Source organism: Lontra canadensis, unplaced genomic scaffold, assembly GCF_010015895.1.
Source record: "Lontra canadensis isolate GAN:19392208 unplaced genomic scaffold, GSC_riverotter_1.0 scaffold96, whole genome shotgun sequence".
NCBI lineage: Eukaryota > Metazoa > Chordata > Mammalia > Carnivora > Mustelidae > Lontra > Lontra canadensis.
The window spans coordinates 2,096,803-2,114,699 of NW_022631090.1; the positions used below are offsets into that span (position 1 = coordinate 2,096,803).

The following is a 17,897-nucleotide window of genomic DNA, read 5'->3' on the forward strand; positions in this document are numbered from 1 at the left end:
TCAGCTGTGTAATTATTTTGCTATCAGAGAGTATAACTCTTACATGCTGTTGTATCATGATAATTAATTCTCCTAGGATTTGCCTTCAGAGTTAATCTAAAATTTGATAAAAAATTGATACTAATATAATTATCTAAGTATCAGTCACACTTAGAACTTGATATTTTGATTGGATGCAGAGACAAAAATTTTATAATTATAAGCCACAAAACCTGTGGAGCTCAAAAAAGAATCTTGAATTATAGTCAAATGTAGTCTTATAGATTCATTTGGTTTGTTTCCAATTTGGACGATGACTTTCTTATATAGATTTTTTTCTGAAGAGTTTGTCTTTATTTTTCTTGTTATCATTAAAAAAAACCTTCTTCATCACATCACTACTTTTTACCAGTTTCTTAATTAATCTCCTCGCTGGATATAAGTACTAAAATGGTTCCAGATTTGCACATAAAGATATACAAATCCATTTTCCTAAGACAAGCATATGACATTGCCTTGTCTTTCTTACCCTGTAACTAGTTTTTTTCATCTTTGCCATTCTTAATTTGCTTAAGAAATATTTCAAAATTGATTTAATTATCAGTAATTCCAAACATTTTTTATTTTTTCATTTTTTTCTGTTCTCTCTTGTTTATTAGTTTAGGTAGAAGTATAATTAACACAGTGTTGTATCAATTTCAGGTATACAATGAAATTATTCAATAATTCTGTACATTACATAGTATTCCCCACATTAAGTATCGTCATAATCTGTCACCAATGTTTATATAATATTATTGACTATATTCACTATGCTGTACTTTTCATCTCTGTGACTTATTTATTTTGTAACTGAAAGTTTGTACCTCTTAATCCCCTTTATCTATTTTACACAGCCCCCAAACCATCTCTCCTCTGGCAACCACCTGTTTGTTTTCTGTATTTAAGAGTCTGGGATTTATTTATTTATTTATTTATTTATTTATTTATTGGTATTTTGTTTGTGCATTTGTTTTGTTTCTTAAATTCCCCATATGAGTGAAATCATATAGTGTTTGCCTTTCTCTGACTTATTTCACTTCGCATTATACCCTCTAGGCCCATCCATGTCATTGCAGATGGCAAGATCTCATTCTTTTTTATGGTGGAGTCATACTCCATTGTGTGTATATATTACATCTTTTTCCATTCATCTATTGATGGGCTCTTTGGTTGCTTCCTTTGCCCATTTTTAAATTGGGTTATTTGTCAGTAAGTTAATAACTGTTCTTTATATATTCTGGATATAGGCCCCTTATCATGTACATGATTTACAAACATTTTTCCACGTCATAGGTTGTCTTTCACTATCCTTATAGTGTTCTTTGAAGCACAATTTTTAAAATTTGATTAAAATTTTAAAAAATAAATTTTTTTGAGATTTAAAACATACCGACTTTTTTCTTTTATCGTTTGTGCTTTTGATAACATATGTAAAAAGGCTTTGACTAACCAAAGGTCAGGAAGATTTAGTTACATTTTCTTTTTTAATTTTTTTTATTTTTTATAAATATATAATGTATTTTTAGCCCCAGGAGTACAGGTCTGTGAATCACCAGGTTTACACACCTCACAGCACTCACCCACAGCACACACTGCCCCCAATTTCCATAACCCCACCACTTTCTCCCAACCCCCCTCCCCCCAGCAACCCTCAGTTTGTTCTGTGAGATTAAGAATCTCTTATGGTTTGTCTCCCTCCTGATCCCATCTTGTTTCATTTATTCTTCTCCTACTCCCCAAACCCCCCACGTTGCATCTCCACTTCCTCATATCAGGGAGACCATATGATAGTTGTCTTTCTCCGATTGACTTATTTCGCTAAGCATAATACCCACTAGTTCCATTCACGTCGTCGCAAATGGCAAGATTTCATTTCTTTTGATGGCTGCATAGTATTCCATTGTATATATATATACCACATCTTCTTTATCCATTCATCTGTTGATGGACATCTAGGGTCTTTCCATAGTTTGGCTTTTGTGGACATTACTGCTATAAACATTCGGGTGCACGTGCCCCTTCGGATCACTACGTTTGTATCTTTAGGGTAAATACCCAGTAGTGCAATTGCAGGGTCATAGGGTAGCTCTATTTTCAACTTTTTGAGGAACCTCCATGCTGTTTTCCAGAGTGGTTGCACCAGCTTGCATTCCCACCAGCAGTGTAGGAGGGTTCCCCTTTCTCCACATCCTCGCCAGTATCTGTCATTACCTGACTTGTTAATTTTAGCCATTCTGACTGGTGTGAGGTGATATCTCATTGTGGTTTTGATTTGTATTTCCTTGATGCTGAGTGATGTGGAGCATTTTTTCATGTGTCTGTTGGCCATCTAGATGTCTTCTTTGCATAAATGTCTGTTCATGTCCTCTGCCCATTTCTTGATTGGATTATTTGTTCTTTGGGTGTTGAGTTTGCTAAGTTCTTTATAGATTTTGGACACTAGCCCTTTATCTGATATGTCGTTTGCAAATATCTTCTCCCATTCTGTCAGTTGTCTTTTGGTTTTGTTAACTGTTTCCTTTGCTGTGCAGAAGCTTTTGATCTTGATGAAATTCCAATAGTTCATTTTTGCCCTTGCTTCCCTTGCCTTTGGCGATGTTCCTAGGAAGAAGTTGCTGCGGCTAAGGTTGAAGAGGTTGCTGCCTGTGTTCTCATCAAGGATTTTGATGGATTCCTTTCTCACATTGAGGTCGTTATCCATTTTGAGTCTATTTTCATGTGTGGTGTAAGGAAATGGTCCAATTTCATTTTTCTGCATGTGGCCCTCCAATTTTCCCAACACCATTTGTTGAAGATTGGACATTCTTTCCTGCTTTGTCAAAGATTAGTTGACCATAGAGTTGAGGGTCTATTTCTGGGCTCTCTATTTTGTTCCATCGATCTATGTGTCTGTTTTTGTGCCAGTACCATACTGTCTTGATGATGACAGCTTTGTAATAGAGCTTGAAGTCTGGAATTGTGATGCCACCAACATTGGCTTTCTTTTTCAATATTCCTTTGGCTATTCGAGGTCTTTTCTGGTTCCATATAAATTTTAGGATTATTTGTTCCATTTCTTTGAAAAAAATGGATGGGATTTTGATAGGAATTGCATTAAATGTGTAGATTACATTAGGTAGCTTAGACATTTTCACAATATTTGTTCTTCCAATCCAGGAGCATGGAATATTTTCCCATTTCTTTGTGTCTTCCTCAATTTCTTTCATGAGTACTTTATAGTTTTCTGAGTATAGATTCTTAGCCTCTTTGGTTAGGTTTATTCCTAGGTATCTTATAGTTTTGGGTGCAATTGTAAATGGAATTGACTCCTTAATTTCTCTTTCTTCTGTCTTCTTGTTGGTGTAAAGAAATGCCACTGATTTCTGTGCATTGATTTTATATCCTGACACTTTACTGAATTCCTGTACAAGTTCTAGTAGTTTTGGAGTGGAGTCTTTTGGGTTTTCCACATATAGTATCATATCATCTGCAAACAGTGATAGTTTGACTTCTTCTTTGCCGATTTGGATGGCTTTTATTTCTTTTTGTTGTCTGATTGCTGAGGCTAGGACTTCTAGTACTATGTTGAATAGCAGTGGTGATAACAGACATCCCTGCCGTGTTCCTGACCTTAGCGGAAAAGCTTTCAGTTTTTCTCCATTGAGAATGATATTTGCGGTGGGTTTTTCATAGATGGCTTTGATAATATTGAGGTATGTGCCCTCTATCCCTACACTTTGAAGAGTTTTGATCAGGAAGGGATGCTGCCCTTTGTCAAATGCTTTTTCAGCATCTATTGAGAGTATCATATGGTTCTTGTTCTTTCTTTTGTTAATGTGTTGTATCACACTGATTGATTTGCTGCTGTTGAACCAACCTTGCAGCCCTGGAATAAATCCCCCTTGGTCATGGTGAATAATCCTTTTAATGTACTGTTGTATCCTATTGGCTAGTATTTTGGTGAGAATTTTCACATCTGTGTTCATCAAGGATATTGGTCTGTGATTCTCTTTTTTGATGGGATACTTGTCTGGTTTTGGGATCAAGGTGATGCTGGCCTCATAAAATGAGTTTGGAAGTTTTCCTTCCATTTCTATTTTTTTGAACAGTTTCAGGAGAGTATGAATTAATTCTTCTTTAAATGTTTGGTAGAATTCCCCCGGGAAGCCGTCTGGCCCTGGGCTTTTGTTTGTTTGGAGATTTTTGATGACTATTTCAATCTCCTTACTGGTTATGGGTCTGTTCAGGTTTTCTCTTTCTTCCTGGTTCAGATGTGGTAGTTGATATGTTTCCAGAAATGTATCCATTTCTTCCAGATTGTCGAATTTGTTGGCGTAGAGTTGCTCATAATGTGTTCTTATAATTGTTTGTATTTCTTTGGTGTTGGTTGTGATCTCTCCTCTTTCCTTCATGATTTTATTTATTTGGGTCCTTTTCTCTTTTCTTTTTGATAAGTCTGGCCAGTGGTTTATCAATCTTATTAATGCTTTCAGAGAACCAGCTCCTAGTTTCGTTGATTTGTTCTGTTGTTTTTTTGGTTTTTATTTCATTGATTTCTGTTCTGATATTTATTATTTCTCTTCTCCTGCTGGGTTTAGGCTTTCTTTGTTGTTCTTTCTCTATCTCCTTTAGGTGTAGGGTTAGGTTTTGTATTTGAGACCTTTCTCATTTCTTGAGAAAGGCTTGTATCACATATATTTTCCTCTTGGGACTGCCGATTTAGTTACATTTTCATTTAAGGGTTTTTATAGTTTTAGCTCTTGCATTTAATTTATGATCCATTTTGATTTAATTTTTATGTATGGTGTGAGGAACCTGAACATGCACGTTCATTGGTTTGCATGTGTATATCCAATTGTCTCAGCCCTATTTGCTGAAAAAAACTATTATTTTTCTTTAGTAAATGTTCTTGACCCCCTTATAAAAACAAATGCATCATAGATGCATGGGTTTATTTTTGGAGTCTCATGTCTATTCTATTGATTTGTAGGTCTGTCCTGATGCCAATTTGATTACTGTAGATTTGTAGTAAGTTTAGAAAATGATAAGTTTGAGTTCTCCAACTTTCTTTTTCAAATCTGTTTTGACTTTTGAGGTACCTTGCAATTTCATATAAATTCCATATCAATTTTATATATATTTAATTATCTTTATATTCCTGATTATTTTATTCTAATTCACACCATTGTAAATGGATTTTTACTTAATTTCATGCTAGTATATGGAAATACAGGGGTTTTTTTATATATATTGGTTTTGTGCCTTGTCATCTTGTGAACTTATTTATTAGCTTTAATAGGATTTTCTCTATATAGGACTGTGTTATATGTGAATAGAGATAGCTTTACTTCTTCATTTTTAATATGAATGGCTCATTTTCTTGTCTAATTACCCTGGTTAGAACCTGTAGGATGATGTTGAAAGGAAGTAATGGACTAGACATCCTTGTCTTGTTCCTGATATGTAGGGAAAGGATTTAGTCTTTTACCAGTAATTATGATGTTCACCAAGGGTTTTTTGTAGATGCCTTTTATTAGCCTGAGGAAGTTCCCTGTTGTTCCTACCTATATTTGTGGTAATGTCCCCTCTTTCATTCCTGATTTTAATAATTTGAGTCTTTCAATCAAAAAAATCTTTCAACAAAACTCATTAACTTGAGTGTCTCTTTCTTGTTGGCTTGTCAATTTTGTCAATCTTTTCAAAGAAGCAACTTCTGGTTTCTTTGATTTTTTCTATTTTTCTATTCTCCACTTAACTAATTTCAACCCACATATGTATTATTTTTCTTCCTTCTACTTGCTTTAGGTTAGTTTGGTCTCTTTTCTAATGTCTAAAGTTTAAGTTTAGTTTATTCTTTTGAAGATTTTATTTATTTATTTGACAGAGAGAGAGACAGCAAGAGAGGGAACACAAGCAGGAAGAGTGGGAGAGGGAAAAGCAGTTTTCCCATAGAGCAGGGAGCTCAATGTGGGGCTCCATCCCAGGACCCTGGGATCATGACCTGAGCTGAAGGCAGATGCTTAATGACTGAGCCACCCAGGTGCCCCAAAAGTTTAGTTTATTGACTTGGCATCTTTTTTTAAACATAGACATTTACTACTATAAATTCCTGTAAGGGATACTTAAGTGCATCCCACATTTAGTCTATTTAGTCTATTGTATTATTTCCATTCTTTATTTTATTTTCAAGCTTTTTGTATATTTTAAACTATTGGGTTTTCTTGTAGACATCATTTGATCTTGCTTTTTTATATAGTCTGACAACCTCTGAATTTTGATTGGCTTGTTTAATGCAGTCATATTGTTGTGATTGATATCATTAGATTTCTGTCTGCCTTTTTTGTTTACTGTATTTCTTGTGCTTTCTTTTTTCTTCTGTTCCTCCTCTACAGTCTCCTTTTTTCTTAAGTGAATATTTTCTAGTTAAATATTGTAATTCCTTTAATGATTTTCTCCACTATTTTTTGAGTTGTTTTCTAGTGTTTGCTCTAGTACTTACCATGGACAAAATAATCTGTCAGAATCTACTGAAGATTTATAGCAACGTAATTCCAGTAAGATAAACATTGCTCCTATGAAGCTCTATTCCCTTTCTCTCCTTTTTATGTTGTTATTGTTATACATCTTAAATCTATATATGTTACAAACTCAGAAATACATTGTTACAATTAGAACTTCCCTAGTAAACTCAGGTCCCTTAGGGAGAGCTTCAGAGCTCTTTGGTTCCCCAATTCACCACTAGCCAGGGAAAACTATGGCAGTGTTCCCGAATCGGGGTGGGGGGCAGGAAGAGTGACCTGCTTCTCTTGAAGTAACACTCTGCTTTATGAGCAGGGGGGTACAGGGAAGGACCATTTGGTCTTCTCATCTTGCTTCTGCTAGCATCAACCCTATGCTCTGTGGATGAGCTGTGGTTGGGGCAGCTGAGTACAGTACTGTCAGTCTGCCAATGCATGGAGTATAGAGCTTTTGTGTATGAGTTGAGGCTGTGTAGAAAACAAAAGCCTTAGAATTCTCAGCTGTTTTAGGTTGGAATAGAGCTTGTGCAACTTGGAACTGGGCAGGGGGAGAGTGAGAAATTCCGATGACCTGTTGAATTAAGATGCTGTAGTGCTCAGCTGGAAGCTGGAGGGAGAAGGAGCTCTGGGTTCATATCTACTTCCACCTCTTGTGGAGCTTTTGTTAAGCTGAGCAGGAAAGGGAGAGGAAAAGAAAATGCCATAGATTCTTGCTGCTCATACTGAGATTTAGTAAATTTTGTTGAATGGCGTTTCTTCATTTGATGTAGCTTCTTAGGGCAATATCCAGAGACATAAATTTTGTTTGTTTGTTTGTTTGTTTTGGTTTCACCAGCTATTGTTGTTTTGCGAGGGAGATAATCCTCAGAGGTTTGACTTTTTGGAGAGTCTGTGGTAGTTGTCCTTCATATATACCACATTCCACATTTTGTCTGATTATTTCCTTATATCATGTCATTTTACACGTACTTATACTTGACATAATTATTGTTATATTTCTTTTATTTTTCCTTTCTATTCTAAGATAGCACTTTCTTCCTCTCTTTTGCCTTTTTATGGATTTATTGAGTATTGTCCCCCTCCACTCCTTTGGAATTAACACCTCGCTTACCTTCTTTTAAGGTTTACTTTAGGAATTAGAATACCTAAATTGTATGCTTACCTTATCAAAGTCTAAAGTAATCAATACCCATCCATGCCTGGTTTCCACACAATTACAATGACCTTAGAATACTTTAACTTCACTCATCCTCCCCTGACTTACATTGTATTATCACTGTTTTTCTTTTTAGTTCTGTATTTTTGAACGCTGCATCTCTTTTTATAATTGTGTTTTACAGTTACTATTTGTTTAAATTCACCCACAAATTTACCACATTTTTTTCTCCATTAGTTTTTGTATTTTAGACCTTCCATTTCAATTTTATTTCCTTTCATATAAAGGCAGAAGATATTCAAAAGGTTTGAATTTCTTATTGTGTCGTCCTGTTGTGGACATACTTTCTCAGTTTTTATTTGTCTAAAAATGTATTTTTACCTTGTTGTTGAAAGGTATTTTTACTGGGTAAAAAATATAAGTTGACAGTTTTCTCTCAGTGTGTTAAAAATGTCATTCTAGTCTGGCTTTTGTACTTCTGAGAACTAATCTGTAAATTAATTGTCACTCCTTTGAAGGCAATCTCTTGTCTTTCTTGATACTTTTAAGGTCATGTCTTTGTTTTTATGTTGTGAGGTTATACTATTTTGTGTCTATTTTGGGGTTTGATTTTTCTTCCATTGAATCTGCTAGACTTCTTCAATTGCAGATCTCATTATTTTTTTTAAAACTCTTTGCCATTATCTCTAACTGTTGTCCCTGCCACGTTCCCTCTTTCACCTCTTCTATAAACCTAATTACCTGTATGCTATACACTTCTTCACTTTTTCTTCCATGCTTAACTATTATTTCATAGTTTCCATGTTTTATCTCTGTAATATATTATAGATAATTTGTGTTAACTTTGTCATGTTTTAAATTTTACTCTCTTTAGCTATATATAGTCTGCTTTGAAGGTCATCCACTAAGTTTTAAATTTCATAATTTTTACTCACAAAATTTATATTTTATTTCAATTCAGTTACGTTACCTTTTTTTGTTTACAATTTCTTGGTTCATTTGTTATTTTCCAATTTTAAGAATACCTTTCATAATTGTAAACATAGTTATATATTTTATGTCTAGTAATTCTAATATCTGAAATTTTTGCCAAGCAGTTTCTGCTGTCAGAAGTTTCTCCTGGTTTTTGCTTATGATATTTTGCTTCCTTGTATGCTTAATGATTTTTGAGTAGGATATCTTATTTTCCTTTCAAAAATTTTTTTTAGAATTCTTTGAAGTTCACTCTGAAGTTATGTTTTTCTACACAGGCTTTGTGTGCATTTCTGCCCAGGCTCTGGGAGGTCAAAGCAATTAGAGTCTGCTCTAAGCACCTTTGCAGTTGGAGGTTACTGGGCCACCCAGCTAAATGCTAATTTGGATTGTAAATCTGTATGTAGGCCAGTTTGTGGTTATATTTTCTCAGAGATATGTCCCCCCCAACCTCCGGTACTCACTGCTGAGTGCCAAGATATCTTTCTTAAAAGTTCCTGGGGAAGCAGTTGTGGGGTACTTTTTATTTTAATGTATGAAACACCTTTACTGAAGAAGTTGTGAAACAAGGATCTCAAATTCTCACAAGTTTGGTCAATGCCCTCAGGGCAAAAGTAGTTTCATTGCTAGTTTACTGTTTTTTTTTTTTTCCTCTAGATTTTGGCCTCATAAATCCTATTGTGCTTCTTTTTGGTGCTTTAAGAAATTTTTACATTTTAAAAGCATTTTTAGTTTTTTTTTTTTCAAGCAGTCATATCGGTCGGGATACTTAGCCACATCTTGGAATATTTCTTATTTTTCTATGCCATTATTTTGTAATATATATATTTTGAATCACTGAATCAGAATTACCTAGAGATGTTTACTAAACTTTCAGAATCTGGTAGCCAATTTCAAACTAATTGAAATAGCATCTCTAAGATGGGGTCCTAGTACCTGAATTTTTGTGAGGTTCTTTAAGTGATTGTAATGCATATAGAAGTTTACTTTTATTCACACTTTTAATTCTCATATCTGTTTTTTTTTTACTGTAGGAGCCTGAGATCTGAATTTATTGTTTTCTATACTTGTCGTAGCACCATATGTTCATCAATCCATTATTTTCACATTTATTTGATATGCCAACTTTTATCATGTATTAAATGTGTGTGTGTGTATGTGTGTTTCTGGCCTTTCTATTATGACTCATCAAGCTGCCCATTCTTTGAATGATACCATGCTGTTTTAATTATTATAGTTTCATGATGTGTTTTACTATGTGATAATAAAAAAATCCTCCACACTTTTTATTTTCTCCTTAAAACATTTAAAACATTATTATAGTTGCATTATTTTCTTGCTTTAAGAATGTTCAATGACTTTGCAGAATTAAATAGTTTTTCCAGTTTTTAAAAGAACTTTCTTTTTTTGGCCTTATCTCCTCCTATACTTTTTTCATATGGACTTAAGAAGTCCTTAGACTAAGGTATTTAATGTTTATTTTACCTGGCTCTTTGCCCACAAAAATTTTGTGTTTTAATCTTAGTACTTGCCATGGCCATTTTTGCTCTAGATATCTTTCTGTCCATCCTTCAAAATTGAAGTCAAGTTATTTACTCTCTTTCTTTGCAGAGCTGTTATGAATACTCCTAAGCTCAAGGGAACTTCCTTTCTTAATTTTGACAGCAATTATTGACTATACCACTCATTTTTACTTGGTAAATCGGACTGAATCACAGGCTGTAAAAGCTGGAAGCTTCTGAAAGAGATTACATTATCCATCTTTGTCATTTTACCAAAGCGAAAAAACTGAGTTCTAGAGTATGGGAATTGACTTGTTTATAGTCTCCTAATGATTCAATTGTTGAGGTAAACTCAGAATGTATTTCTTATATTTTAGAACTCATTCTATTACCATTGTCTCCTACATCATTATTCCATTGTATTTAAATTTTTATTTATGTAGGCATAGGTGTTTTTTTTTTTTTTTACTAGATTGGAAGTTTCTTAAAGGCAGCGTTCATGTCTACACATTTTTTGGAGTCATTAATAGCCCTAAAATTGTGCTTTGTACTTATTGGACACCTAGTAAATATTAGCGGCTGTTGGTAAAAAAACAAGTTGCTTCATTAACCACACGTCAGATTGGGGCTAGTTCCTTGTGGCCATCACTGCTATAACTGTATGGAAAGTGGCATCTAGTGGTTGGTGTGTGTATTACAATGCCTTTAAACACACCACCCCCTGCCCCCCCAGCTCCGGTCTCATCATGATGTAGGTAGAATAGATAGAATATAAGTTAAATTTTTAAATTGAATTCAAACCAATATAAAATGTTTTAAGTAGTGACCTCTCTAAAGTATAGCTACATGTTAAGCAATAAAGAAGTGAAAAAAGATGAAATTATTAATTTTAAAAAATATACTCTATAAAATTACTTCCAAAATAACATGCACACATATTTAAAGTTATATTGGTTGTTTACAGATTATATTAAGATTTGGAGGATTTTATAGGATATTGAGAAGCCAGAAGTACAATTGTAAAGAAAATTCACTTAGTATCTTCTCCATATTAACAAAATCCTCTGTCTATTGCTTTGCATTGTTCTCAGGAGCTTAATTTATATTTTAAAAAGAAAGATTTTTTAGTGAAAGATGAAAATAGAAAGTTACACCATCTTTTACTTGTAACACCAGAAAATGATGATCACATATTTACATTTAAAGTAGAGACATACATTCCAAAGTCAAATGTTATTTTTAGATATATAGCCATTTTAGATTATCATTTACTCCTCCATTAATGCATGTCACTGAGTATTGATAATATGCACGATCTAATTCAGTGAATATGACCATTGGCAGTCTTTATCTTGTGAATCAGTAGTTTCTAAAACTTTATGTTTGTACTTTGAAATCTAGAATTCATGCTTGCCCAAAACTATTAAATATCTTAAATTAACCTCCATTCCTGACAAGCTATAATATAATTTTTCTGTATGGAATTCAGAGAGCAATATGTACTGTCTTTGCATCTTCTACCTGCACCTAACATAACATAGTGGGTGATCAACAAGTATTTGTTGAGTTAGTTTTATATGTTGGAAGGAGCTGTGTCTTATCTGTCTTCAGTGCCTAACAAGTTTTCTGGCCTCTAATCATGCCCAATTCATGTTTGATGAGTAAGTTTGTATAATTCCATTTACCTTGTGATGTCATTGATGTATAATACTAAAACCAGTGTATAATCTAACCACATATATATCACAAATAATAGCTGCATAACAGACTTTAGATTAGAGCTGTCAGGAGCATTTTTTACTGGAACAGCATCTTGCAGTGTAAGAGATTAATTCCCAACCTCAAGCCATTGTTGTTTGCTTTTATCAGGAAAAGAAGTTCGAACATGTGGCTGGCTTCTAATTACAGCTGAGTGTGAGTGGGTTAGGAGTTATGAGTAGAAGGATGAGGTCAGTAGTTTGATAAGGAAATGGGAAAATATGCTTGTAGTGGTTGGAGTAAAGGAACACAGGGAATGTTAGGAAGGAGGCTAAGGTATTTTTAAATCATGGTCTTTGAAGACTAAGCACTGATACACATTACTTGGTATTTACATCACATAAAAGTTTCTGTTATTTAATGAGAAGCATACCACTGTATTGTACATAAATGGTGAGCTATCTACGTATGTTAACTAATTGTGATTTAGGAAGTTCAGCTTTATGCGAGGGTATAGGGTAGATCTGGATGGCAGAGGTCATCTACTGTCTTGTTCTCTTATGGGTTCTTATTTTATTTTATTTATTTATTATTTTTATTTTATTTGACAGAGAGAGATATAGTGAGAGAGGGAACACAAGCAGAAGGAGTGGGAGAGAGCAAAGCAGGCCTCCCGCCAAGCAAGGAGCCTAATGCTGGGCTTTGATCCCGCGACCCTGGGACCTTGACCTGAGCCAAAGGCAGATGCTTAATGATTGAGCTACCCAAGTGCCCATATTTTATTTATTTTTTAAAGATTATTGTCCTCCACCCAATGTAGGGCTCAAACTCACAATCTCAAGATCAAGAGTTGCTCTACTAACTAACTGAGCCAGCCAGGTACCCCTCTTACGGGTTCTTATTTTAGAGGAGGATATTTTTCTGGCTTCAAGAACAGTTCTTAATATGAGTTAATGAACTTACTAGTAGTGACTCTTTAGAATATCTAGACTGTGGGTGCTTGCTTTGGCCGCACATACACTAGAATATCTAGACTGTGGCAACATTGGTGGTAAAACTGTTGGAGTCCTTTTGACTGAGCTACTAGTGATGAGACAAAGGGAGCAAATTTTAAAAAGTTGGTAAGAGATAGCATTATGTATTTTAGGCTCTGCGATTGCTCATAAATGCCAAGATACACGCAACTTCAACCAGCAGACATCTTTGGCTAGTTGCCAAGGTCATTGCTAATATAAATTGAGAGGTCATGTCTTCTGTGTGATGTTAGGACAAAATAAGGAGTTCCTAAGAGCTTGGACAAGTGGCAAATTGTATTACAGGTGAAGTTGTTTGAATTCTTTTTAATTTTTAATATCTTTTAAACAAGATATTTTTCACTTTAAAATTATAACATATGGTCATTGTGGAAAATTCAAATGGAAGTGTGTACCATAAAAAGTGAAAGCTTCCCCAGAGGTAACCATTATTTGCAGTTTGGTATGTATTCTTCCAGATATTTTTCTGCCATTTGGTTTGTAAGTTTGGATTGCTAAATTTAGTTGAGGGATAAGTCAGAGACTCGTTTTCAGATTCATATTAAATAATTTTCATCCCTTTTTTTCTTCCTTACAGGTTTGCTATGGGTGTTCTCCAGGATCAAAATGTGACTGTAGTGGTGTAAAAGGAGAAAAGGTAAGATTTGAAATGAACCTTTGAAAACTCAGTAAAACCAGTAAAATAGTGTTTTGATGTGTTTTTAAAAAAGAAAACAGGGCTCTACCTCAGCATCTAAGTAAATTAAATGAATTCTACCATACTGCTTATTTTAGATAGCTGTAAGGATTAGATTATATCTCAGGGGTTAGCAAACAGTTTCTGTAAAAGACCAGAGTAAATATTTTAGGCTTTGTGGGCCACATAAGGTTTCTGTCACACATTTTTCTCTCATTTTTAAAAATAGCCCTTTAAGGGTGTAAAAAATTTCTTAGCTCTTGGATTATACAGAACAGACTTCTTACTGCATTTGGTCTGAGAGCTGCAGTTTGCCTATCTATGATCAATCTTGTTGAACTCACTGACTTAAGATGCAGAAGAAGGGAAAAACACTTAAGAAGGAACCTAACATCAGGCTACTAATCTGTGTTGGGTATCATGCTAGACAATTTCATATATTTTTATTTGGTTCGTGTAAGTTAATGATTGGTGAATCTCTATTTTTATCACACTTTTTCCATAGCAGCACCCTTATTGTGTACATGTGATAAGTACAAAGTAAGTATTGGTGAGAATTAAATAGCATAAACCCAGCCACTCTGAGTCAGTGACTGACAGTGAAGTTAAAAGATTAAGAAGGTATAATGAATTGTGGCCTACAGAGAATTGTGCTAGGAGAAAGAGGTTCGTACTCTAGTCTCCACTGTCTGGGGCTCAAATGTTTTTGAATGAATCAGTGAATATTACTAATTATATATGATAAAGTTTAGGATAATATTTCAAGAGCATATTCCATTTACGGATACAGAAGGTCTACTAACATTAAAAATGTTTAAAAGTCCTGGAGTAAAGAAACCTATTTGTTCTGCAGTGCTGTATTTCCAAGCTCCATTTGACTCACTTCTTCCTAACAGTGCTCCTGTTAATAATAATTGACCAGTGTTAAATAGGACACCTATTTAAGTGACATTAGTTTGAGGGGAGTAGTTTTATAGTAAGTGTGTGTTTTCTGTAGTGGTAAAAAGACGAAACGAGATTCATTTCTGATATTGGTAAAGCAACTTAAAAAAAAGATTTTATTTATTCATGTGTGAGAGAGAGAGAACACACGTGCAAGCATGAGCCTGGGGTTGGGCGTTAGGGAGAGGGAGAAGCAGATGAAACTGACATCTACATAATGGCACAGGAGAGTGACCAAAAGTGGGAAAAAAGTAGAGAGGATTCTACCCTAGAAAGAAAGGAAGTCCACTGGGAAAGTTTGCATTTATGGACTTTTCTCCTGAGTGCATCCTTCAGTCTGCATGGCAGAGGATGGCTAGAACCCAGACAAAAAGCCACAGTCTTACTGGCTTAAGAAGTTAAGAAGACAGAGTTGAGGATGCCAGAATGACTGTAAAGTGATGAGAGATACGCTGCAATAGAAGGAGGCACAGAGAGCACAGCCCAAATATTTACCTGTAAATTCCACCAAAATTCTTGGTTGAATCCTGAACTTTGTATGTATAGGGGAGGATTCATTCAACCCACCAAAAACAATAGCTGGAAGTCTTCAATAACTGAACATAGATTTAACTGCTGTCCATTGAATGTTTTAAGTTTTAGTTCAGTTAACTATTTCCAAAAACATAAGTTCAGTACACTTCAGAGGAAGATAAAAGAATCTAGGATGACTATAATATACAATGTCTAATTTGCTATTAAAACTTACTAGGTAACAGGTAAAAGTGATCCATAGTCAAGAAGAAGACTCATGAATGAAAACTAACTCTGAAATAACACAGATGTTAGAATTTATAGACAGATATTTAAACCAATAGGATAAATATATTTGTTGATGTAAAGGGAAATGTGCTCCTATGAGTGAACAAATAGAGAGTCACAACAGAGCACTGGAAACTTAAAAAAAGGGGAAATCAATATTTGAAAAGCAAAATATGAGAAAGAACAATTCACCAGTTAGACTTTTAACAGCAGAATCATGATGATGAAAGAAATGGTCAGTAAATTTAAAGATGAATCTGAGGAAAGATAAATCTGAAGAAAAAAGAGAATAAAAAGAAAACAAAAGCATAGGGTCTCACTGACCTGTGGGACAGTATTACAGGGTTTAATGCAAAATGTAAATGGAGTCCTGTAACAATGGGAGAGAAGAAAACAGGGGAGAAAAAGGAATAATAATTAAAAGGGCAGTAGTAATGACAAGAATTTCTCACACTTGGTAAAAAATATAAATTTACAGATATGAGAAATTTAGCACAACACAAGCAGAATAAAAGGCACCTAGGCACATCATAATGAATCAACTGAAAAAACAGATTTAAAGAAAATCTTCAAAGATGCTAGAGAAAAAATACACATTACATACAGGAGCACAATGATATGAATGATGCCAGACTTCTCATCTGAGAGAATGGATACTGTACAATAACGTAAAAACATTAGAGAGTTGAAAAATTTGCAAACACAGTTGTTATATACAATGAAAATAGAAATAAAGACAAACAAACAAAAACCAGACTCTTAAATACAGAGAACAAACTGGTGGGTGCCAGAGGGGAGGTTGTGGGAGATGGGTTAAATAAGTGAAGGAGGTAAAGATGTATAAATCTCCAGTTATAAAATAAACAAGTAATGGAGATGAAAAGTACAGCACAGGAAACATAGTCAACAATGATGTAATAAAGTTACATGGTGACAGGTGGTGAATACATTTAGGGTGAACACCGAGTAACCTGTAGAATAGTGGAATCAATATATTGTACATTTGAAACTACTATAGCATTGCATGTCAACTACACTTCAATAATAAATTTTAAAAATAAAATAAAGTCAAATTTAAGACATTAATAAAATGAGGTAATTCTTCATCAGCATATCTGCATTAAACGAATATAAAGAAATTTCTTCAGGCTAAAGGGAAATGTGGATTTCTGGGAAGGAATTGAAAGCACTAGAAATGGTGTATATATGGGTAAATATAAAAAATGATATCTTTTTCCCCTCTCTAAATTTATTTACAAGACACAAGACTATTCATTTAATTTTTTTAGTAATGGTACTGAATATTTTATTTCATTTTTTAAGTTTTTATTTTAATTCCATTTAGTTAACATACAGTGTTATATTAGTTTCTGGTGTATAACACGTCCATACATCACACAGTGCTCATCATGATGATTGTAGTCCTTAATCCCCATCACCTATTTCACCCCATCCCCCCACATACCTCCCTTCTGGTAACCGTCAGTTTGTTCTCTGTAGTTAAGAATCTGTTTCTTGATTTCTCTCTCTCTCTCTCTCTCCATTGTGTTCATTTGTCTTTTTTCTTAAATTTGACATATGAGTGAAATCATATGGTATTTGTCTTTCCCTGACTTATTTCACTTAGCATTATACTGTCCAGCATCATCTGTGTCATTGCAAATGGCAAGATTTCATTCTTTTCATGGCTGAGTAATATTCTATTATATATATACATACACCACCTCTTTATTCATTCATCAACAAGTAGACACATGGGCTGCTTCCATATCTTAGCTATTGTAAATTATGCTGATATAACCATAGGGGTACATGTATCCCTTTGAATTAGTATTTTTGTATTCCTTTGGTAAATACTCAGTAGTGTGATTGCTGGATCATAGGGTAGCTCTATATTTAACTTTTTGAGGAACCTCCATACTCTTTTCCAGAGTGGCTGCACCAGTTTACATTCCCACCAATAATGCAAGAGGGTTCCTTTTTCTCCACATCTTTGCCAATACCTGTTGTTTCATGTGCTGTTGATTTTAACCATTCTGATAGGTGTGAGGTGATAGCTCATTGTAGTTTTGATTTGCATTTCTCCAATGGTAAGTAATGATGAACATATTTTCATGTGTCTTTTGGCCATCTGGATGTCTTTGGAGAAGAGTCTGTTCATGTCTTCTGACCATTTAAAAAAATATATCAGCTAATTTTATTTATCTTATTTTTTTCATCCCCACAAGAGTCCTCTTTAATACCTATCACCAGCAACTCTCAGTTTGTTCTCTTAACTATACAGTCCCTATGGTTTGCCTCCCTCTCTGTTTTTTTCTCATTTTATTTTTCCTTCCCTTCCCCTATTCATCTCTTTTGTTTCTTAAGTTCCACATATGAATGAAATAATATATTTATTTGTCTTTCTCTGACTTACCTCACTTGGCAGTGTACTCTCTAGTTCCATCCATGGTTGTTGCAAATAGCAAGATTTCATTCTTTTTGATGGTTGACTGATATTCCATGGTATATATGCCACATTTTCTTTGTCCATTCATCAGTTGATGGACATTTGTGCTCTTTCCATAATTTTGCTATTGTTGATAGTATTGCTATAAA

The 17,897-nt window shown here is 34.3% G+C and overlaps 1 protein-coding gene across 4 annotated transcripts in view; it reads left to right on the top strand.

Moving 5' to 3' along the window:
* COL4A5 (collagen type IV alpha 5 chain) overlaps positions 1-17,897 on the top strand; it is a 224,602-nt gene that overhangs the window by 76,047 nt on the left and 130,658 nt on the right. For all 4 annotated transcript variants that reach the window (XR_004380245.1, XR_004380244.1, XR_004380246.1 and 1 more), the window contains exon 2: positions 13,458-13,517. Coding sequence is in view for 1 of the 4 variants with exons in the window: in XM_032837167.1 (XP_032693058.1) it covers positions 13,458-13,517 (60 nt within the window). In the remaining 3 variants the exon portion in view is untranslated. The remainder of the gene's footprint in view (positions 1-13,457; positions 13,518-17,897) is intronic.